Below are 25,920 nucleotides of genomic sequence, written 5' to 3' on the forward strand. Positions count from 1 at the left end.
GACTGTGACTGTGATCTCTCCCTTAAAGTCCTAAGGTTATTACTGAGAGATCCTTATTTATTGCCATTTTAATTCTTTATGCCTATGTTTCTCTCTCTGTTTCTTCTTATTATTACAACAGTTCCTTTAACATTTCTTGCAGAGCTTCTACTTCTACTTCTAATTATAGCAGTCCCTTTAGCATCTCCTGCAGTGCTGGTCTGGTGGTGATAAACTCCTTTAGCCTTTTTTAGTCTGGGAAGCTCTGTATTTCACCATCTATTTTGAATGACAGCCTTGCTGGATAGAGTAGTCTTGGTTTCAGATCCTTGTTTTGCATTACCTTCAGTACTTCATGCCATTCCCTTCTCTGCCCAAGTATCCCCTTCCCGACTCCTCTCAGCTTTCTCTTTCTTTTCTAAATCTTACCCTTCCTTTAAGGTCCTATCTTCTTAGCCTGTCACAACCCACGGGAACCTCAGTCTTTTTTTTTTTTAATTGTATGGCTCTTTTTTGTTTGTATTACTTGTTTGACATACACTACCTCATTGTATTTTATAATTTTATGTATCTTCTCTCTGCCTTCCTAAATTACAACTTTGTAAAAGTGTCTTTTTTGTACTTCTAGCATCTAGCATAGTATCTTATAGAAAGTAAAACGAATCATTGCACAAGGAAATATTCTTATGACCAAGATTTATAGTGAGATTTGTGGTGATATAAACTAATGTGATTTTTTAAAAATATTGTGAAGTGAAATGTGACAGCATCTGGAAAATCTGCATAAGTTGATGAATCAGTATTTTTGTGAAGATCAGTATATATATGATTTTTATTTTTTATTGTATTTATTTATTTAAAATATATCTTTATTGATTTCAGAGAGAGGAAAGGAGAGGGAGAGAGAGAACTAGAAACATCAATGATGAGAGAGTCATTGATCGGCTGCAGCCCGCAACCTGGGCATGTGCCCTGACCAGGAATTGAACCCTCATCGCCTGGATCCTAAGTCGACGCTTAACCGCTGAGCCACGCCCGGCTGGGCTATATGATTTTTAAAAATTATGCATGGGTGAAAGATTTGTTCAAAATGCAAGGAAGACCAGTGGATTTTAATCTAACAGTACAGAAGGTTCATTGATATAATTTCAGAGTCTACAATGCAAAGTAATCTTTAAATTTGATTAGCAATAAATGACAACTTGAACTTTTGGTATAGTATCAAATATGAATATTCATAATTATCTGAAAGGGCTATTTTAAAGTACTTTTACCTTTTCTAACTGTATAAAAGCTGTATATTCTTTATATTCTTGAACCAAAACAACATATTACAATAGGTTGAATGCTGTGAGAATGTCTTTGAGTAGTCAGACATTAAAATAAATTTGTAAACATGTAAAACAACGACATTCTTTTCACTTAATTTTTTTAAAAAATAGGTATTTTTCATTTTAATATGGTAGAATTGTTTAATACATAATGCTTTTTCTTTTTTAATGAACAAATATTCTTTAAATTTCTTTTTTAACTTTTAATATGGTAAATATCAACATATATGTAACCCACGTAAACAAAAGTTTTTAGGAATCTTCAGTAATTTTTAGTTGTAAAAGTGTCCTATGACCAAGAAGTTTAAGAATTGCTGATCTGGTCAATATTCTTGGTTCCTCTATGTAGGAATATATCTGTCTGTCTCCATCATGTAGTTATTATTCTATGGAATGAATATTCAAATGCATACACAGAAGGCAACTACATATTCTCTTTTAGTTACCAGTTTGGACTAATTTTATGATTTGGCTATATACATTATACTTAACTTTATATTTTTACTTTATAGTTAACTTTCAACTTCAGGCTAAAGTGTTTGGTGGTAGTGTTTTTTAATTATTTGGAGATGGGTGGCTCATAATTTCTTTATTAAAGCCTTTAATATTCTATACTAGAATCAGAAACTACTTTATTGCTGTCCTATCCTAAAAATAAACAATTCTAATGTTTTTAATCTGTGTATTCTTTTGATTTTCAAAATTTATTTAGATAGTACAGAGAAAATCACAAATCAGATTAATTTAAATGTTAGTTGCTTTGGAATTAAGAAATTACTCTTAAAATTGTGTCATACAGAGTCAGAATAAGTAGTATTTATTTACTCATGAGCATTGAATAAAATAGCAACTCTATTTTAATTATTTGTGTTCTAGATTGCTTCAAATATTTCACTGCATTTAATCTTGGTGAACTTTCTAACAAGTTTATGGTCATTATTTTCTCATCCCGCCTCATGTACTCTGGGGGTACCTGCTTGTTAGCCTCAATGTAGACCCTGGCTCAGTTTGCCTAGATTCCTAACACATGACATATATGGGTAGACAAAGGTAGACATACCTAATCAAGGACCTACTAGCCATAAAGTAAAACACCCATTTGGGTTAAGGCCTTCATTTTACCTCCATTTCCTTTAGCTTTATGGTCCCTGCAACAGCAAGCGTAACTTTTTTGTCATCTTAGGCAGAATAATATGATAGAAGAGTAGTTTACAGTTTAGCAGCTAGTTTGTATCCATATCTCTCTGAACCCAAATGGTGTATATTTACATGATGCCACACCACAGTGCCTCTTTCATAGGAAACTAAGTCCATATTCATAAATGGTTACTATTTAATGTAGCAAAAGGACTGTTGGACTTTCGGGCCAGCATGTTTTAGTTTGGATATACAATTCCTTAGTTATATCTTCTTGGGAAGGTCATATATAAAATGAAGATTATAATACTTATTCCTTAGATTTTACAGAATAGCTTCTTTTGCTTTGGAAATAAATGTGGTCTGTCTTTTGGTATAAATAAAACATAAAACCTTTATTAGATCATATATTAATGCCAAGCTTTGAGAATTAAAATAGAGTTTCTAGTTCTTGATTTCTATTTTTTACTCTTATCTTCTTCACAACATGTCTCACTTCTGGAATAGAACCTGGCGAATAACAACTGCTCAATAAATACTTGTTGCATAAGAGAGAAGATGGAGAAGGAACTGGAGGTGTATGTATATGTTGGCCACTGGGAAAATAAGAGTGTTACAGCACAAATTTGCGGCTCTGGTAGCAAAGGCTGTTGTTTTGGAGAGAGTTCAGTGGAATATGAGATGATAGTGGAATATGCAAGAGAAAAGGACCTATATGAATTTGGAATATGTCTAGAGGTCAGATGAGAAGTCAGACAGGGTGGTAGAGCATTAAGAATTATCACAGAAGTAATAGTAGCAGCCCTTTGAGGGAAACCATCATTCTGCCTCTACTGCCTATCATTTGAGTTCTTATAATACTTTACAATTTATAAAGTATATTCACAGAAACCATTGAAAGATAAATGACTTTGAAAGTGGACATGCTCTCTAAAAGAAGGAAATGTGTAAGCCCTGGCTGGTGTGGCTCAGTAAGATGGAGTGTCACCCTGTACACCGAAAGTTCATGGGTTCGAATACCTGTCAGGGCACATACCTGGGTTGAAAGTTCAGTCCCTGATTGGAACTCATGCAAGAGGCAACAGATCGATGTCTGTCTCTCTCCCTCCCTCCCTCTCTCTCAAAATCAATAAACATGTCCTCGGGTGAGGATTCTTTTAAAAAATCCTTTAAAAAAAAAAAAAGGAAATGTGTATGAAGAAGAAAATGCGTTTGAGAACTAAATTTGCTTCCAATAAGGGTGTGGAAAGTGGAGCCATCACCATTGATAAAGGAGAAGTACTAAAAAATTTAAGAGTGATATTGAAAAGGGTATGGAAACCAAGATAATAGAAAGGTCAGTAGTTAGCAATTTCAAGTTAAAAGCAAAAATTAAGGACAATGATGAAGAATTCCTGGTGATATGAGAGTTCAAGGTAGGAGAAATAGAGGTAGTAATTATAAGCTGGCCACTTGAATATTAACAGTGAAAGAATCTAGAAAATAGATGGCTCCTGGATGAATTAATAGGATCAAATAGAAGGGATTTTTTTTTCCCAGGTTAATGTTTTCTTTACTTCACCTTCCTGCCAGTTATCTCCTATACCTACTTTAGAATTAACCTTATAAGTGAGTGGTAAAATACACTTCATAAATACTGACATAGTTATAGAAAGGGGCCTATCTAAAACTTGTACATCAATTATATATTTATTATTCTATTTATACATTCATTTAAATTAAGGAAGACTATTTTTGAATTTAAACAAATATTGGAAAAGTAGTAATGTGAATTAATGAAGTTAGAATATCTAGCTTTATAGTTTTAGCACAAAATGTTTATATGTGATAAATTTGAGAATCTTTCCTGAGTAAATATATAAAAGCTATTTTAATACTTTAATTTCAGAGTAATAAACTTAGGTTTATTATTGTGTAATCAGAGTGTGGCAGATTGAATATGAGAACATTTGCAAAATTATCTCACTATCTCTTATTTTGGGGAAGATCTGGAAATGTTTAATATATAAATGACGGGGGGAATAGATATTCATATACATTGACATCCTTCCAAACTGCATTAATTCCATGGTGTGAAGAACCTGAGTCTCCTGAACAAACTAAAAGAGAGAATAAATGGTATATTGGAAATGGGGATAGGAAAGACTGGATAAATGTGGTTGCACAGAATCTTAGAGAGTCTGAATTATTTTTAATTTCTTCTTGATTTAAATTTTTAAGAAAATGGAATCTATTTTGTTGTTAATAATAATGCCTATTGGAAGAGGTTTTAATTTATGGGGGTGACACTGGTTAATGAAATTATGTAGGTTTCAGGGGTACAGTTCTATAACACATCATCTGTATATTGTACTGTGTGTTCACCACCCCAAGTCAAGCCCCCCTCCATCACCGTTTATCCCCCTTTACCCTTTTCAGTCCCCCACCCTCCTCCTCTGGTAATCACCGTACTGTTGTCTGTGTCTCTGAGTTGTTTTTGTTTTTGTTTTGCTTAATCCCTTTACCTTTTCACAGAGTCCTGCAACCCGCTCCCCTCTGATAGCTGTCAGTCTGGTCTAGAGGTTTTAATCTTTTTAATTGCTTATTTATTTATTTTTAATTTATTGATTTTTTAGAGAGAGAGGGAAGGAGGAGAAAGAAACAAGAAACATCGATTTGTTGTCCTGGAAAGGGAGAAATGGGAGGGGCTGTTTTTGTAAATAAAACTCTAGCTCCAAATAGAATTCTTCTAATTATCGTCTCTAAAGCAGGAGCTGTTCACCAGAAGACCATGGGAACAGTGCAGACTTAAACTAGATGGAGTTGGAGACTGAGCATTTCACTCTGTTAAGACCTCCAAAGTCTTGAATGATAAGAACTGGAGAGATCTAGAGTTGTAAAAGCTGTCTGGGACCTTCTAGTGCCTTAGGATCTCTTAACTCAGCCTTTTTCTCATAAGAGATATCCAGCTTGGCTGGTTAGTTCCTTTTTGGTCAGGGGTTGTTTTTATTATGTTTGTTTTTTAGTGTAACTAGGATTTAGTGTTTGGCTTCATTTCCTTCCTATATGCTAATTTGGATTTGAACATAATCCAGTGCTGGTGATATCAGCCTCCATAGTAAATGTAGGCACTGTCTTCAGCTGTGGGACTTATATGCTCATTTCATAGTGTATTTGTGTGTCTTCTAGTATAAGCTGATTGTAGGATAGCAAGTTTTTCCCAACTCATTTTCCAGTATCCTATTATAACTACTGAATTGGCTTAACTTTTTTTGAATCCTCACCTGAGGATATGTTTTTGTGTTTTGTTTTGTTTTATTGATTGCTTTTTAGAGGGAGTGAGGGAGAGACACATTCATGAAATATCCGTCGGTTGCCCCCATATGTGCCCCGACCAGGTATAGAATCTCAACCTAGGTATGTGCCTTGACCGGGAATCAAACCTGCAACCTTTTGGTGATGACACTCCAACCAACTAAGCCACCGGGTCAGGGCTAGTTGGCTCAACTATTAATCCTGTGACCCTCGTTCAAGGATACATTAAGAGCTAGTCACAACTCTCAGGTCTGGGTTTGGCAGTAGTTAAGGGAGCTAACCTAGACCTATCATTGGTAAAGACTACAAACCTTAGAGTTAGATCTTGGTCTTCTGGAACTAACCACAATTTACTCCCCTCAAAAAGTATTATACTTTATAAATATATGCCTTATTATTTCAAAGGTTAGCTGATGAATTTTAAGTAGAGATATTTTTCCTAGATTTAAAAATTTAGTCCTAAACCTATACATTACTTGCTGTGCTTATATTGTCACCATTCTTGTTAAATATGTACTCGAGAAATAGGGCAGAGAATAAAGAAAAAAAGTAGGTTTGGAATGTTCGGTAATGTGCTCTCAGGCATTCATGTTAACGCACTAGTCTACAAGTGGCCCTTTCTGTTTTCTTTCCTTCTCCTTTTCTTGCCTTTCATTTTTTCTTCACTCCTTCATCTTCCTTCCTTTCCTTTTCCCCCCTTCCTATCTCTTCTCTTATTAGCAAATACTGTAAAGATATTGAACTTCGTTTTTCTTAGTGTTACTGTGTCATTGTCTGTGTATTTTTATTTCAAAGTAGGAAGTAACTGGATTTCATCCTTCTTTTTCTTTACTATTTTAGGACTTTTCTTTTTGGTAGAGATGGAAATCCAAATAAACGGAATGTGCACAATGAAACGTCTATGCATTTGTTGTGTATGGGGCCTCAGATTATGATATCTGAAGGAGCCCTTCACCCTCGCTTAGCACGCCCCGTGGAAGATGACTTCAGAAGAGCAGATTGTCTGCAGATGATCTTAAGATGGAAAGGAGCAAAACTTGACCAAGGCGAATATGAGAGAGCAGCTATTGATGCGGTAGATAACAAGAAAAACACACCCCTGCACTATGCTGCTGCCTCGGGAATGAAAACCTGTGTAGAGGTAAAACTTTGTTTTTTTTTAATATTCTGCCTGCTAAAATTTTGTCTTGGAAATATGTAATAATCAGTGTTTGTTTTGTTTATAGTTAATTTAATTTAAAGTGATTCTCCTGTTTTAGAGAAATATTAAAAACAAACCCACAGCTACACAGTCAGACTTGGAAATAAAATTGGATCAAGAGCAATTAAAAATTTGCTAACATCCCTGAAGATAACAGTCATCAGTTAAACACTATCATATTGAGAGTAATAGATTTAGTAGCAATATGTTCTAATTTTTTGCTGATTTTTCAGTAGCCATTGTATAATAAAATTTATGCATATTGGATATGGCAACTCTTGGCAATGGGAACTATAGTTATAGATCTAGAATTGATCAGTTCCATAAGCAAGGGATGAATATTAATGAATACATTTATTGGGGTCTTTTAAAAGACATTAATAATTTTAGCCCAGCCAGCATGGTTCACTGATTGAGAATCAACCCATGAACCTGGAGGTGACGGTTCCATTCCGGGTCAGGGCACATGACCAGACTTTGGGCTCGATTCCCAGTAGGTGGCGTGCAGGAGGCAGCCAATCAATGATTCTCTCGCATCATTAATGTTTCTCTCTTCCTCTCCCTTACTCTCTCTGAAATCAATAAAAACATATTTTTTTAAAAATTGATAATTTTAAAATGTGCTTTTCTGTTTAATCTGCATTAAAGTGTTCCTGAATATTGTATTTGAGTTTTTCCCTCTATATATTTCATATATGAATATATAATATCTAACAGCAGGCTTAGATAAGGTCAGCCAGATAATGTAGGATCTTAATTAAGCTAAGAAATCATCACACTTTATAGTAGTATCGTCACTACTTACATACAACAGGTTTTTCTGAGTTACATTCATGTCAATTTATACATAACTCACAGGCCTTCTTTTGTGTAGATATAGTTATGAGTGGGGGGTATTCTCATTTGGATCACAGAGTATCTGCCTTTCCAAAAAGGTAGACCTTTATTGAAAAAGCAATGGTCCTAATCAGATTAAACTGGATATCTGAAAATTTAGCATTTCCTTAGTGTTATTCATGTGTATATACTTTATACCTCTGCATTGATAAATGTACTGAAAAATATGGATGTCTTTCATTTTCTTACTCAGGCTAAAAGATTACAGTTATTTATATGATTTATTTAGTGTATCTTTTTTTGTTGTTATTGTTGACAGTTATTTAGTGTATCTTAAGTGTCAGTTCTTTTCACTTCTAGAACCCTCCTGATGTTACCTTTTGTTTACTGCTATTACTTGTGATACTTGTTAATCTTTTAGAACCTTTCATTTCTTGGGTTTGTGTCACCTTTGCCCACTAGTTAGTCAGTGACAGTCATTAACTTGAAACTATTTTTTTTTTTAGGCAATGTTTTCTAACATTGATTCACAGCATGGTGGAAGGATGTCCAAGGGTTTCAGGGGAAGGGTGGGGCTATTGGCAGAATTCCTGAGACTTTTACACAAGCCTTTTGTATATTGTTCTATGCCCACCTCCCATGAAAGAATCCCAGCTGTAGTGATTCACCATTACTGATGGGACTGCATCATTATTTCTCAAGCGAGTTAAAGTAGACAGTAGCTCATTCTTGATAGTAGTAATAGTGCTCTTAAATTGGTGCCTTAATATCTTATTATCAGGAATTCTGTAAACATTGCTTTAGTAATCGTTGATTTTGAATTATGTTTGCAATGACATCCTTATCAAATGGTTCAAAATAATAGAGTGTATTGTTTTTATCAGCATTATTTTTTGCTCAGTGAATGAAATTGGTGCCAGGTTTATTCTGAACTATCTGACATGCCTCATGATTTGCTTGATGTGACTGTATGTGTATGTTTTAACTGTTTGACCTATCAGCCTATCACATTACATAAACCACACCGTTTGATGACTTATTTTTCTATATTCAGAGGAGTGCTTAGACTTACTGTAAAACATCCCGAATAGAGTTCTATAGATACCTTAGTTACATTTATTCTAGTTTTCATCAACAAATTTCAGCATATCATTTTACCCATGTAACGCTGTCTTTAATCTCATAGTATATACTGACTGTACACTAGCCCAGCCTTAGGCCCTGAATGACTTCGGTAATGCCTACTGTTAATTAAAGTAGAAGAATTTCCTGGGAAGTATACATTAATTTCCAGAGATCTTACTGTGATTTTTAATAGTAGTGCATAAAATGTACTCATTTAAAAAATTCTGTTACATAACTATACTTCTGAGAGTATTAGTCGTTATGTATCTTCGTTTCATGTCCTACTCCTTTGATGAACGGGAAAGGTTTAGACTTCTCTTATAAAGTTTACTGTCATGGGCAATTTAAATTTTTTTCCCTAAACTACTTATTTGTCTGCATCATTCTTTTTAGTTCTTTGGCCATAAGAGTAATAATTATAATATTACAGTAACATTTGTATATAATGTTTTTCTAATTTTCATAGTGCTCATTGGTACCAAACATGATATAAAGGGTTTGGGTTGAGTAAGAGAGTATTATAAGATATTTTTTATTTTTTTCATAAAGCTAAGAGTACTGGTGTCTTGTCTAGTCTTGGTCCTCACAGTGACTATCTGTAGGACCTTGAGTGAGTCACTCAACTTCTTCAAGATTATCATTCCCAACCATCCAAGAGGAAACCATCACAATTACCTCAAAAGACCCCATTTAGCACTAATTTTTTGTTAATCTGTGATTGTAGTAAAATACATCCCATTTCAGAATCTAGCCTTTAAGGGTAAATTTTTTTATTCTGTGGCTGGGGCCAACCTGTTTGTTGTTGTTTGTTTGCTTTAAACTCCTATGGGCTTATATCTATGGAAGTATATCTTCTATAGTTGTTGGAAATGTTTTTCTCTCTGTATAAGGGCAGAGTTGATAAAGTTGTCAGTTGACAATTTCATGTGTGCATTTAATAATTTAAACAGATTCCTGTGCCTTTCAAGCTGCTGCCCCAGCACTGGAGCTCAGAGGGAGGGAGTCCAAGTCTGTGCATGGGCCCTATAAGAGGACTGCCTGGGACTCCAGCAGCCTCAGCCTCCCTCAGCCTCAATCCTTGCTGGTTTTTACAGCCAGAGTTATGGGGACTTCTCTTGCCAGCACTGGAACCCTGTGCTGGGGGGCTGGGACCCCTTATTCCTCAGGGGAAACATCTGCAGCTGAGGAATTTTTATCTGCTACACGTGGGTGTGGGACCAGACCGCCCCTCCTGCCAGTCTGGATGTGGCTTCTTTACATCCTTAGTTGTTCAGCTAGAATTCAGACTGTTCTCAATGATAGTTGTTTAGCTGTAATTTTGATGTGGTTGTGGGAGAATATGAGTACCACATTTACCTATGCTGCCATCTTGACCAGAAGCCTCTATCACTTATTTTGCGGAATGTTGAAAAACGGTTTTGCTTCAGTGACTTGCTCATCCTAATTTCATTTCAGTATTTGACTAAATAATGAATGATACAAATGAAAAGTTTGTCCACTATGTTAGGACATCCAGGTATTTGTGGTTAAAATAGCAGTATCAGCAGTATCCTTCTTATTGAAGAATGATTTCTAGAAATTTATAAAAGTGAAAGCATTGAATAACTATAAATGGTTTTATTGTTAAGTAAAACTTTATTTTTGGATTGGACAGAATGTTTAAGAATTTCTTTTTAGCTGTGATTGGGTTGCTCAGTTGGTTAGAGCATTGTCCCAGTACACCAAGGTTGCGGAGTTCGACCCCCAATCAGGGCACATTACAAGAATTAACCAATGAATGGATAAATAAGTGGGAGAGCAAATTGACATCTCTCTCCCTCCCTCTCTCTCTCTCTCTCTGAAAATTAATTTTAAAAAAGAAATTCCTTTTTAAAGTGTAAGAAATTGGTGGTGGTGTTGCTGTTATTTTTAACCAAAGGAAGTCATCTTAATACTGATAAACAAGAAATAGTAATCTTAAAATCAGAACCAACTAGTATCTAAATATTAGTTGCATTAGGTGCATTTTGTTGTGTTTATTATATGTTTGATATTTTTAAATTTGTAACATGAAAATAACTTATTTAATCTATGGTTGCAAGTTTAAAAAAATCCTTTTTAGCTTTTAGTAAAACATGGAGGAGACTTGTTTGCTGAGAATGAGAATAAAGATACTCCTTGTGATTGTGCTGAAAAGCAACACCACAAAGATTTGGCCCTTAATCTGGAATCCCAAATGGTATTCTCACGAGATCCTGAAGCTGAAGAAATAGAAGCTGAATATGCCGCATTAGACAAACGAGAGGTGAGTTATTTTAAATAAAAAAACTATTTGGGTTTTATATTAAATTTTTTTCTTGTTTAAAGCCCAGTTTGTATGGTCTTTGCAATATGCTAGATATCCTGTCATCTGCATAGCCATAAGAATAAAAATATATCTAGAAACCCTGGAGGTGGAGTCTTTCCTCTAACATATGCGAGTATGTTTACTTACATATAAATAGAGATGCTAACGTGTGATATGAATCCTAACCACTCTTGCTAATCCATCACTTCAGTCCTCTAGTTCCTTGGTCTCTCTTTGTCTTCTGGATTGCTCTTGTCAACAAACATACTTTGGTAACTCCTGTCTTTAAAAGCAAAAACAGCTAAACAGCCTTTCCATTGACCCCTCTTCCCCAGCCCTGTCCCTGTCCCTGTCCCCTTCAGTTGTAGCCTCGTATCTTCAATCTTTATATGAGAAAAATAAACTCAAGGGTTGCCTCTACACACCAGGTTCCTCACCTTCCATTCACTCTTCAGCCCATTGCAGTGTGACTTTCTTCCCTTCTGTGATGTAACTGAACTTGTCATGAACATCTAGAGTCATTTAAGTCTTTCTTGTCTGAGTAAACATTACCTCCATTTACTGAGTTGTTCAAACATAAACATGATATGCATTCTTGATTCCTCACCTCTTCTTACATCCAATCTGGGAGTCCTGTCAGTTTTATGTCCAAAAAATATAACCTAAATAAACTTACTCCTCCCAGTCTCCACTGCTGCCTCCCTAGGCCCTTGCCACCCTCACTTCTCATCTGAGCTAATGTAATAGTTTTTTCTTACTGGTTTTCCTTCTATTCTGGTTTCCTTAGATTCCATCTTGTACACAGAAGCCAGAGTGACAATTTTAAACTTAAATTAGGTCATATCACTTAAATCACTTAGTAACTTTTTATGGTACTTAAAATCCAAACTATTTGCTCATATATAATACCTTATATGGTCTGGCTACTACCTACCTCTTCAGCATTATTTCTTCAGCACACTTGGTTCTAATTATTATACTTAGACTACAAGATGTTTGTATTTGCTGTTTTCTGTGTCTGAAATCTCCCAGTTTTTTTCTTGGCTGGCTCAATATGACTTCTTTAGACAGGCAATCCTTAATCATTCTTTCTAAAACAGATCCCTCTCCTTCCATTATTCTTTACCACAATATCCTGTTCATCCTTCTTAATACTTACTATGTGCCATAATTATTTTGTTTATATGTTTGTTTACTTGTTCATTGCCCTTATCTCCTATTAGATTGTCAACTCCACAAAGACCAGGGCCATAACTGCCTTATTCAGCAGAGTATTTTCAGTGTCTAACACAGTGATGCACTGTGGACACCAATATTTCTTAAATAAAGAAATTATAAGACACAATAATTTTTTTTCCTCCCCAAATGACTCTGATTTGATGTTCAGTGCTAACTTGACTCTAAAAGAAATTATATAACTATTGTTTGTGTTTAATTGTATCCTTTGTTTTATTTTTCCCATGAATTCCCAGCAGTTTGGGGGCTGCCATGCTTTCCAGATAGGGAAAAGACTGAGTTTCTTAGACTTAAAAGATTTACCTTTCTTTACCTTTTATTTTTTTTTTAGTTTGTTTGTTTTAGAGGAATGCTTATTCAGATTAAGTGCACATAGAGAGAGGGCTGATGTCCTAAGCACTTTCATATGGTTGTTTAATTCACATAGTAACCTTAAAATGACAATTATGACCCCTTCTTTTTTAAATGAGGAAGATAAACCAGAAAATAGTTGAATAACCTGTCAGGCATCAAAGTCAGTGTGACTTCAAAGTATACTGCCTACCTTTTAACCCATGATCTTGAGTCAGACATAGAAATTATAATGTAGTAATTGATATAATAATTTAGTCTGAAGACATTTTAACAATAATATTCTAGAAATAATGTGGATGTGATTAAATTGAAAGACATTTATGACTATATTTAGGCCTTTTCATCAAGGTATCTTAACTTATAATTAAAAATAATGGTATGCATCAATACCATTTATGCAAAATAATGGTATGCATCAATACCATTAATAGATTTAACATCTAAATGAAGGTAGTATAAGTATAATAAACTGTTATGTTAAGTTAAAAAATACTTACAGAATAGTTTGACACTAATTATATAGAAAAGAACTGTATATTGGATGAAGATTGATATATACCAAAATGATAATTGTGGATATGTTGATTTTCTTTACCATTATTATTTTTTCTATTTTTATGCATTTCTTAAAATTTGTAATGAATGCTTATTGCTAAAAAATGTCCTCCTTCCTGACTTTACTCATCAGTCATAAGTTTCTTTTATGTGCTACCATACTTAAACAAACATATATGCATATAGAATTTTTAATGCAAAAGTAAAATAATTGAGTTCTGTGAAAATAGTTTTTTCAGCTTAACAGTATATCATGAATATCTTTCCCAAGTCAAAACATATGATCAACATATTTCTTACCTATTAATGAACATTTAAATAATTTAGATATTCTGCCATTAAAAACAACGCTAAAGTGAATATTTGTCTATTTGTTACACATATATATATTTAGTTTTATCAGTAATGTGGTTAAAAACATGGAGTCTGAAACCAGATTGACTGGGTTCGTATCTTGGCCCCTCAATTTACTATGTGACCTTGAGCAAGTTAATCTCTGCTGCTTCAGTTTAATCTTCCTTAAAATGGAAATAATATGGCCCCTACTTCATAGGGTAGTGATCCTTAACTGAGCTAATATATTAAATACTTAGAACAGTGCCTGGCTCATTATAAGTGTGATCTAAGTGTCTGCTGTTGTAATTATGATCTTCACCATTTATATATACATTTCTAAAATATATTCCTTATAAATTTGTAGAAATTGGTTTGACAAATCATGAGATATATACATTTTAAAGTTAATAGAAGCTCTTAAATAGTCCTAAAAGATTATATTAATTTACTTTTCTTCCAGTAGCATTTTAGAGAATTCTTTTCCTTACATTCTTACTAACATTGGATATTATCAGTGTTCTTATCTTTTGCCAGTTTGGTCAAATAATTGGTACCTATTTGAATTTATTTATTTATTTTTCTGTGAATTGATGTTCATTTGCTTCTTTGTGTGGATTGTTTGTGTTTTCTTAATGCTTTCTAAGAGAACTTAGTATTTTTCCATATTCTAAGTTTTTCACTTTTAGGTCATTCAAAGGTGTAAATTTTTCTTGTCTTTGTGATATGCCCCATGCTAATATGCCCCTATATTTTTTCTAGTTTTGTACTTTTGTTTTTAAATACTTACATACAAATATTTATAGCAACACTACTCACAGTAGCCAGAAGTTGAAAACAGCCCTAATGTCTATCAACAGATGAAAGAATAAATAGAATGTGAGATATATACACATGATGGAATATTGCTCAGCCATAAAAAGAACTGAAGCTCTAATACATGCTACAAATATGGGTCGGCCTCAAAAATGTTATGCTAAGTGAAAAAAGCCAGAACACAAAAGGGCACATATTGAATTAACTCCATTTATATGAAATGTCCAGAGTAAATAAGTCCATAGAAATAGAAAGTACATTTGTGGTTGCCAGGGGCTAGGAGAAAGAAGGAATCGGGAATGACTGCTTCCTGGGGTTTTCTTTTGGGATGAGAATGTTTTGGAACTAGGTATAGGTGATGGTTGTAAAACATTGTGAATTACTAGAGGCCACTGAATTGTACACTTTAAAATGGTTAATTCTAAGTTATGTGAGTTTCATAGCAGTTTTCAAAAACAAAAAACAATGCCTTTTTTTTTTTACTTGAATGTAAACAATGCTTTTTTAAAATTCATTTTTGTACCTTCACTTTGACCCTGATCAACTTTTGGATTATTTGTCTGTGCTAGAGTTCTACATGGCCTGCTGTGTAATTGTATTAAGCGACATAATTAGGTACTTTTTAACATTTATGTTCTCAGGGTGCAGTGTTTATTTTAGCTAAGTTTTTAATTCAGTTAATGGTCTGGACAGTTGTATAATATATCTCTGTAATTTCTTCTTGACACATTTTAGTTTAATCCTTCCCTCCAGGTGATTAGTTTATAAATGGTAAAATCTGTTTTACGCACTCATTCTACAAAGTGACTACTCTGCCAGACACTGTTTTAGGTGCTTAGACATTCAGTGAGGAACAAAGACAAGCTCCTGCTTTCTATGTGTTTATATTTCACCATAGAGGGAGAGACACACACACAAGTAAATTTAAAAATAAATTAACACGATTTCTGAGAATGGTAACTGCTGTAGAGAAATAAGAAGCCCTGATTGGTGTGGCTCAGTAATTAGAGTGTCAGCCTGTGCATCGAAGGGTCTTGGGTTCGATTACTGGTCAAGGGCACATACCTGGCTTACAGGTTTGATCCCGGCAGGGCCACTTGCAGGAGGCAGCCAATCAATGTGTCTCTTTCACATTGGTGTTTCTCTCGCCCCCCCCTTTCTCTTCTCTTTCTAAAAAAATCAATGGAAAAAATATCCTCAGGTAAGGATTAACCAAGGAGAAAAAAAAAAAAGAACAAAATGATGCAGACAGCAGTGTATTCAATTTATTGAAGCCCCAAAGAAAGAACAGAGAAACTACTGAGTTTTGGGCCTAGCAGAGGACAGGCTGTGTAGGAGTGGATTGTGTGATTACATATGGATAAATGAAGGGGAAACTGAGCATTGTGTTGTTATGAAAGTCATCTTAAGACTCTTTCCCCCTCCCATTCAGTAACTCAGGAAGGCTCCATGCTCTTTCTAGTAGGAAACTCATATGCTGGACTTTGCCTTAGCTGTCTACCCCAGTTAGCATAAAGTTTAACCTACTCTGGGTGAGCAACTAGCTGCCTTCCTCTTAGGTCAAAGTACAGATCAGGCTGGCCTAGGTCTTCATCCCCAGAGAAACTGAAAGGAAGGGTAGGGTCTGAGAATCCTAAAGACATTCTCTAGCTCTTTTCCCCTGTCTCCCAGGCTAAGCTCACGGATCACTAAAGAGAGCTTGGCATTAAAAGGAATTGGAAATATCCTCTCCTTTCCCTGAGTGTCTTAAATTTTAACAATTACTGATATATTTGGGTAAATAAGTACTCGTTTTTTCATTTCTGAGCAATGAACATGTTTTACCTATGTAATCGGAGTGGGGAGCAATTTTCATTGTGAGGAAAAAACCCCAAATACTTCTTTGTCTTTTCTAAAACAGTTTTTGAAGATACTATCACTTTATACTTGGTATCAAAATGGTACAGTTTGTATGTTGAGTTGTCTCGCATTTCTTTAGTGATATTTTGGTAGCAGTAGTATGTACTGATGCAAAAGAGGCACTTTCATATTCACTGTCTCTTTAAATTAGTTTCCTTTTTCTTTCTTTGTATCAGGACTGACTGCTTTGAAGGTTATTTCTGGTTTGTGTTTAATCTGAAAATAGAAGCAGTTTGTCTTTGCAACAGGAAAGAGAAAGGCACCTTCATTTTAATCCTTCCTGCAGAAGAAGGGGCTGGTGCCCACTTGGGACTAAGCAATGTATTGAGATGCTTCACATGGCCTAATTATAGTTCTATTGCAGAGATTCAGAATGAATATCTCACGTGCTCAGGAAGGCAGTATATCTTTCTCCTTCAAGAACTACTTTTCTTTCAGTGTAACCTATTTAAGTTTAAAACTGCATTTTAAAGAAACTTAATCTATGCAGATTGCTTTATATTATCCCTTTGTTAATATTTCTAAAATCTTATTTTGCTCAACAAATGACTGTTCTGAAAAAAGAACATTTACAAAGTAATGCCAGGAAACACAATTGCCACCAGTAGAAATATCAAGAAATATTCACCCTCATTGCTGATTCTAGAGAGGCACCTGGAATCCCAAGTCTGAATTTGGAACTCATTTTTTAGAAGTGATGTTATACATAGTGTATAATTTCTATACTGGAGTGAGTACTACAAATGTTACCGTAAAAGGACTTGTTAGGTTTTTGCAGGGCAATGTGGTTCATAAATTAGCTTAAAAGCAAACTGTACCTGATGATTTGGGGGGCTTTTCAAATGATAGTTTGTATTTAATTGTATTTTTTTCCTTTTGTAGTTAATGGTACCCCTATATAGAGTAGTTTAGGTTAAATTTTCTTTTTTTTTCTAGTTCATATGATATCTGTATATGTAGAGGCTCATGGCAGTATAACTGAACACATACATAGTTGCAGTAGGCTGTTAATGCAGTGTCATATGAAATGTCTTTAGCGTAAATTTTCACTATCATTTTTAAAAGGAATAGCACTGCAGACTGTGTTCCCCTCCACTGTTGAAAGCTCTTTACATCCCCAGTGATTTATCTTTTTCTTTTTTTTCTTTTAATCCTTACCCTAGGATATTTTTTCCATTGATTTTTTTTTTTTTAGAGAGAGTGGGGGCAGGGAGAGAAACATCCATGTGAGAGAGACAGATCAATTGGTTGCCTCCCACGAGCGCCCCAACTGGGGCCAGGGATCAAACCTGCAGCCCAGGTACATGCCCTTGACTGGGAATCGAACCTGAGACCCTTCGGTGTGCTAGCTGGTGCTCTAACTGCTAAGCCACACCAGCCAGGGCTATTTTTTAGTTAAGTATTTCCTACAAAACTTTCTATATAAAAAGAAGCAGAGTGAAAAGTTTAAATGTTTATTATCTTCCAGTTTTTATCACTGGAATGATATTTTCTATCTTCTAGGTTTTTCCCCCTTAATACTTCTTTTCTTTTTTTCTTTTTTTAAAAGTTGATTTGAGAGAGAAAAAACACACACATCAGTTTGTTCCACTTATTTATGTTCATTGGTTGATTCTTATATGTGCCCTGACCAGGTATTGAACCCTCAACCTTGGTATATCGGGACAATGCTCCAACCAACTGAGCTACCCAGCCAGAGCTTTCCTTAATACTTCTTGATATTTACAGACTCATCATGGAAATAATTTTGAATGACTGTTGACTATTCTGACTTGTAGACGTCCTATAACTCCTTTAATGTACTTTTGGGTTACTTGCATTTTGTCACTTTTATATCAAACATTGCAAATGACCATAGTTGTTCTCATATTTATGATTATACCTTAGGATAGATTTTTGCTAGTAAAATTATTGGGTCAAAGATGAATCGTTTAAAGGTTCATGATACATGCTTGGTTGTTAAATGATGTACCAATTTTTATTTTTACCCGCCGTGTATCAGAGGGCCATCTCACTGCAGCCTTTCCAGTATTGAGTATTATCTCTTTTTTTAGCCTTGGCCACTTTGCTAGATTTTAAAAGTGATACAATTTTTATGTTTAAATCTTGGCAGATATTTATGCAGTCAAGTCTGTTACTCTTTTCTGTCATTAATACAGTCATTGCTTATATATGCATTCCTGCCAGAAGACATCTAAGGAGCAAGAAACTTACCATGTCAACTGAGAAATTATCCCTGGTGAATAGAGTCCCAATCATAAAGGGTTAACTAAGAATTGATGAAATGGTTTCCATGATCCCAAACAAAGCAAGAAATAAAGATAATATCTAATTCCAAAGTATCTGTAAGTCACCTACAGTGGATGAGGTTTGCTAACCACCCAGAGCTCTCTGGAAACTGTGGTAGATGCTACCAGAGGACATCCTGAATGGTTGTTATTCTGATAAGTACTTGGGAATTTCTACTGCTTTTTAAGCCGTGGCCTTTAGTTCTATGCATATTGCATGCAGTAAGCTTAAATCTGCGTAAAGGTTTGAAATAAATATATCAATATTAATAATGAAAACACAATACTGAATAAAAATAAAGAAAATCAGACTGCCTAGTGGTATATATAGGGTGTCCCCCCAAAATGTATACACACTTGGAATGATTATAAAGTCAGTGTTTATTAACATATAGTTCATTTTCAAAATTTAAAAAAATCTACAGAAATGAATAATTTTTTTGTCAACGCCTGTTTTCATACTGATGACCGTTCTGGTCCAGGCACTGATGGTAATGCAAAGCAGTGGAACTGCAAGCATCAAGAATCATTTAGTTCGGCATTTGTGTGCCCTCAACTCGTCCACAGTTACTGGTTTTGTACCAAAAACTTATCTTTTATGTATCCCCAATAAAAAAGTCTAGGGGATGAATTTTATTTGTTCAAAGCTTAGCCTGGATTCACCCATTATTTCAAGTCAGTTAAACCTGAAAAGAAGTGAAAATTAAGTGAGTTATCAACCGTTAAAGTGTGTAGACATGTTTTTGGGACACCCTGTATATAATGTTGTGCCGTAATATTATGACAGCTGTAAATCAAATTTGTGGTAGTGATCGTCATAGGCAAGGATGAGGGAAAGTAGGGAAATGTGATGGGAACACGTCACAGATTATGAAGTTCTGCTTCTTTGGTTTCACTTTATTTTTAAAAGGACTTGAAACAAGTAAGGCAAAAATGTCATCAATAATTGAGTAGTAAGACGTGATTTTATTCTTTATGTTTTCTGTTAAAAGGGGGAAAAAGAGAAGGATACCAGAAGGACAAAAAACCTGAGATGATGTGTCACCTATATGAAAGCTAAGGAGCATTAATGAATACCTGAATATTGGAATAATAGGTTTATGAGTAGAAAGTCTCAATTATATGGGATAGTTACTTCTTTCCAAATTAATTAATAGGTATTATATAATCCCACTAGCAGTCTAAATTGGATCTTAATAAGTGTAAAATTGCCTAAATGAACACACATATATTCACATACAGTCGATTTGCAACAAGGCTGGATAAAAATTCTTGAGAATTTTAATCATTATTATTCCTCAGTGGTGAGATTATCAGGGGTTTTTCCAGATTCTTTTATTTGTTTTTGGATATTATCCAAATTTTCAAAACTGTAACATAGGATGGTCTTGTCATTATAGTGTGATACTTTTATTTTAAAATGATAAGGTGCATGAGCCCTGGCACTCATTTTCCAGTTTAAAAGAGACCTGGGAAAGAGTAGTTTGAAGTCCATGATAGTGGAGCATAAAGAGCCTTTTGAACTTCAATAATCAATCTGAAACTGAAAGATTAAATAAATAATGCTCTTATATTTGTTTATAGGCATTTAGAGCTTCCAAAGCGTATAATAGCCAATTTAACTTTGTTTTTCCTCTTTTCAAAGCCATATGAAGGATTAAGGCCTCAAGATCTTCGTAGATTGAAGGATATGCTTATTGTGGAAACTGCAGACATGCTTCAGGCTCCACTGTTTACTGCTGAAGCTTTACTTCGAGCTCATGGTAATACAATAGATGTCATGCTTCTGGTCACATGGGTGCCTTTGAAACTTTCAGAGTTAAAAATGGCTATTTTTTAATTTTAATACAGAACAAAATAGTTTGTTAAACAAGTCTGAGTTGTTTTTTGGGCAATGGTTACTGTACAGTACTCAGTATCTTCATAATATTTTGTATTTTGAAGTATAAACTGGAGGAGAAATAGGGAATTTCTGTTTAAAAAATCAAGCTATTAAACCAACTTATAGATTGTCTAATTTTAGAAATGTGTCTGATTTGAGCAGAGTTGAGAGTTATAATCTATAGTCCTAGTCCTGGTTTTAATATTTTTTACTAAAGTCAATTAAATACTTAACAGTTATGTTATTAGTATTATCAGTTCATTTTATGTAAAAGCTGTTTCTCACCATGAAATGCACAAAATTGTAGAGTCAACACAAGAATACACTATCTCTCAAGGTTTGTTTGTTTGTTTGTTTGTTTTGAGGACGTTACTCACATTACTTAGGAAAAGTACTCAGCTCGTTGTAAGTTCTCTTAGGTAGCCATTCTGAGAGCTGTCACATCCTGAGATGGACCCTCATTGTGCTCTGGATATTTGACATTTTGGTTGGTTTCAAAGACAATTTTTTTCTTTTTTAAAAAGAGAAAGATAAATGGTTATTCCATTCCAGCCATTTTGAGGCTTGCCTGTCTATTTTAACTACAAATCTTTAATCTATACTAAAATAGAGTGTCAACTTCCAATATTTTTTAATAATCTTTTGATCAGAATTAAATTTAAAACTTGTATTTCATCATCCCTTGATCACCACTGTGAATAACTGCATATAACCCTCCAGAATTGCTACCTTTAATATTTATATTTCTTGGGGTTTTGTACTTGACGCTTTATATACCAGCAACATTCAAATTTTAGAGTAAATAAGAATTGCCTGGGAAACTAACCAGAGATTCCTAGGATTAATTCCAGAGAATTTTAAGTCATTAGGTGAGGGTAAAGCATGAAAAAAAAAAGTGTCTTAAACAAGCCTGCCAAGTGGACCACTCTCAGAAACATTGCTGTGCACATTTATCTAATAAGACCAAAGGTTTCAAAAACCACCAGATATACTCTTCAAACAATAAAGAATATATTTACAACTTGACTTTAATAAGGTATTCGAGATTGTATTTCTAAGTGCCTATTTAACATTTTCTCTGAATTCATCATTTCTCCCACTGTCTTGATATATGGGCAACAACATTTATCTAATTACCCTAGCCAAAAACTTGAATTGACTCCTTCATTTCTGTTACTTTTGACCAATCTTCTCATTTCTCTTCCTAAATATCTCTGATCCTCCTCCCACCCTCCCTAGCTGTTGCTTTTCCCACTGCCACCAACTTAAATTCAGGCTGTCATTTTTCATTTAACTGTAGTCTCTTGAGTCCTAGTTTCCAGTGTTTCCTTTCCTCTCTCACCCTATTAATTTTTCCTATTCCCCTTAGACTTTCTTAATGCAAATTTGAGCATCTCACTCCCCTACTGAAAAACCCTTCACTGGGTCTCCACAGACTTACAACCATCCAAACTTTCTAGTAGACCTTCATGACCCAGGCTTCTCCACCTAGGTTGTCAATCTCCCCATTTCTTCACTTACCCACTCTTATTTGCCTTGAGAAATCACCTCTGCCAGGAAACCTTTTCTGCTCATTTGATCCCAAGTCTGCATTGAGACCCTTCCCGTCTCTTCCCATTATATCCTGCGCATGTATGAGTCATACACTTAGAATACAATATTGTGATAATCTATTTGCTTTTCTTCTGTGTTAACCTGGGAGCTCTTAGAGGACAGCTTCTATTGTTTGGGGTTGTTTGTTTGTTTGTTTCTATAATATCTGATATACATTAATACCTCAGAAATAGTAATAGAATAAATAGATAGTATACCTGAAATGTTATTTATATATTTTTTGAAAATTCATGATTTTATTATAAAATTACATTTTTCCATTGCCATCTTTCTAAAATAACCCTTTTGAAAACAAATTTTGACCTGGGTTGAAAATGAAATTTAGATTTTCAGAATAGCTTTTAAAATAATAGAATTTAAAGATAAAACATTTTCTTTTTAGCCAGTAATAATGCTTACTAGTCATTACATAAAAACTTGTAAAGAAATGCAGACTGCCTTAAATTGTGTTTCTTTAGGGTAAGTTCCCCAGCACCAGAAAGTATATCCTTGAGCTTTTAAATACAGAGAGTATCTTTAAATATAATGCAGAGCTGGCAGAGAAGTGGAAGCTGTCCATTAGTAGGGAGCCATGACATGACAGTTGTATTAGTTAGGGTAAGATAACTGCTGAAAGAAAATTATAAATTCAAACAGTAAACATTTATTAATCATGTTATAGTCCAAAGTCTCTTTATGGTTAGGAGTGGGACAGGGACTCTGTTGCACACAGTTACTCAAGGACACTAACTGATCGAGACTGCCATCTTATACAAAGTGGATTTCTGAGGTTTATTCCTGGGGTTTATCTCCATTCCAGCCAACCAGTCAGTCAGAAAGGGGAAAGAGAAGGGAGAAAGAAATGTGGGAAATTTTTGAGCCTGTCCTGCAACACTCCTGGCATACAACATTCCTACATATATTCCATTGACCAGAATTCAGCTACATAGCCACACTTAAACTCTAAGCAACAGTTCTGTTCTACACTGTAGCATTTTTGTGTACTCTAGCCATTTCTGCCACAGGTATCTACATTCAGCTAGATAATATGATGTATCATAACATAAGTTAATATAATGTATCATAAGTTAATACGAGGTATCATAAGTTACAATATTATATAGAATCTAAGGATAACTTTACTAGTAATTTTATTGCAATTAAAAGAAACATTTCCATCTCTGTGTGTTTATACATAATATCATCAAGTATTATTAAATTATTAACTCCATTTTTACTCCATTGATATTTTCTGAGTTACTTCTTTCACATAATAGGGGTCAGTTCTAATAAAGTGATAACTAATTGACTTTTCCTATTTAGGATTTGTTTATTCTGTGATAACTTTTTCAATAAAAGTTTTATGTTTTATTTCCCTGTGAAGGCATCAAATAGAGGCTAATGCAGGTTTCAAATGGACATCTCTTCTGTATTATTTAGGTAATATTAGTAATATTTGGTAACCAAATAAGATGTACAGAGATAAATGATGTTAGTGAATAAAATAGCGTACAGAGCTACAATTTACATTAATTGCTCTCAGAACCAGGACAGGCTCTGTTTCAGGCTATTAAACTGAACTGTGTAGAAGATTTATAGATTGTATCCTTGGCTATATTCATTCAGCTTTACACAGGAAAATAGATTTGAGTCTTATATTATCTATTGTCGAATTTAATCCCAAAGTAATGAAGTTGATCTTGATTAAGCAGAAGACAAAATGTTTGGCAGTATTTGCTAAGTAGTAATTGAATTTTAAGGAGGACTCTGTTAAGAATACAAAGGTGATTCTCTAGCATTTTCTCAGTAATAAAAGTAGCTTATATAATTGAATACTACCTAATAAGAAAATACCTAAAATTTACAAAATATGAGACCAAGGCTAATTTTGCTTGTGCTTAGAGTAAATTTATATTGAAGTATTTTTTTAAGCTCTGTCGGAGGCTCATCATCTTCTATAGGCAATTAAATATCGGTAGTCTACATCTTCTCTTCTCACTCTACTCTCTTCTTGCAAAAGGATATCTTCTCCCAAGGCTTCTATAGGGTATAGATTTCTCCCTCTGGACTAGACCTCTTTTATGCAAGCTATACCCTTACATGTAACGGCCTATTTAAAAGCATGAAAGAAGATGCCCTGACCAGTGTGGCTCAGTTGTTTGGGCACCATCCCATGTACCAAAAGTGTTGCTGGTTCAATTCCTGGTCAGGGCACGTGCCTGAGTTGCAGGCTCAATCCGTGGTGCGGGGCACTGCAAGAAGCAGCTGATCAATGTTCTGCTCTCACATTGATGTTTCTCTCCCTTCTCTCTAAAAATCAATTTAAAATCTTTTTTAAAAAAATAAAAGCACATATGATGATTAGACTTTGAGTGGTGGACACAAATTGCAGTATACAGATGATGTGTTATACAATTGTACACTTGAAACCTATATAATTTTATTAATGTCACCCCAGTAAATTTAATTTAAAAGAATAGATAGATGATGATTGATAGATAGATGATAGATAGATAGATAGATAGATAGATAGATAGATAGATAGATAGATAGATAGACAGATAGATAAAAACACATCTAAGGATATCTCAAAAGCACCTTAAATTCATCATGTCTAAAACTTAAAATCATGTTCTTCCACCTCTACCTGATTCTCTGGTATTCCCTATTTACATAGATGGCAGCACCAGCCAACCAACGGGGTAAACCTGGACACTAGTTTTGACATTTCCTCTCTTTTAGAATCTGTTTCCACACCAAATTGTCAGTTTCACCTCCCAAATCAATAACTTCTCCCTTTCTCTGCATCTACACTATTACAACCAAACTCCTAGCCCTAACTGCCATCACCTTTCCCTTATATTACCCAATAGCTCTCTGGTCAACCTTCCCTCCACTCTTGCCCTATCCAGTTTGTTTGTTTTCCATACTGTAGACAGACTGATCTTTACAAATGTATTCATGAAAACCTGTCCTTAACCCCACGCCCAACTTTTTAGTGACTTCCTGTTACTCCTAAGCTAATGATAGCAGTGTTATTAAATAAAGTCCTTCGTGGCCCAGCACCTATTTCTTTAGCCTCAGGTCACACAGTGCTTCCCCTCTGGTCTCCATGCTCCAGCTACATTGACCTTTCTAATTTCACAAGGATGCCACCTTCCCTTCTGCCACAAGGTCTTTGAACATGCTGTGCACTGATCTGTCTAAAATGTCTTCTCCTCTCCCTTTTACCTACTTAAGTCCCACTCATCCTTCAGATGTCCACTCCAGGCCATTTTCCCAGAGTCACCTTTTCTGACCTCCCTGACTGGGATATTCTCTCTTTTTTCTTGTCTCTTTTGATATTGATGGTTGTTTTTTAAATGTGTTGATTTTACTTAATGTCTTTCTCCTTATTAGACTCTTAAGTTCATGAAGGCAGGAACTGTGCCTGGTTTTTCCTGCTATTGTATTTCTACTGCCTGACACAATGCATGGCACATAAAAGGCACTCCATAAGTATTTGCTAAATAAATAATGTGATGGGATCCAAACAGTAATTTGCTGAAAAATATTTGTAGTAGATAAGACTAAAATTTAGCATATTTAATATCTCTGTATATGAATTATAGTTCTTTTTTCCCTTTGTTAAAGTGACATAATAGAGGCTTTAGAAAAATAATCATACTCTTCTAAAGAAAAGTAATTTTAACTTTTTAAGTAAGTAATAACCGATCAAAGACTGAGATCCATTT

The 25,920-nt window shown here is 34.6% G+C and overlaps 1 protein-coding gene across 4 annotated transcripts in view; it reads left to right on the forward strand.

The window, feature by feature from the left end:
* Positions 1-25,920, forward strand: part of ANKIB1 (ankyrin repeat and IBR domain containing 1) — a 111,688-nt gene that overhangs the window by 41,232 nt on the left and 44,536 nt on the right. For 3 of the 4 annotated variants that reach the window (XM_081147849.1, XM_081147850.1, XM_081147851.1), the window contains exons 3-5: positions 6,582-6,882; positions 11,006-11,188; positions 20,357-20,474. In XM_081147849.1, coding sequence (XP_081003975.1) covers positions 6,582-6,882; positions 11,006-11,188; positions 20,357-20,474 — 602 coding nt within the window. The remainder of the gene's footprint in view (positions 1-6,581; positions 6,883-11,005; positions 11,189-20,356; positions 20,475-25,920) is intronic. The other variant, XM_081147852.1, reaches the window with a different exon arrangement.

This window comes from Miniopterus schreibersii, assembly GCF_964146895.1.
Source record: "Miniopterus schreibersii genome assembly, chromosome: 9".
Taxonomy (NCBI): domain Eukaryota; kingdom Metazoa; phylum Chordata; class Mammalia; order Chiroptera; family Miniopteridae; genus Miniopterus; species Miniopterus schreibersii.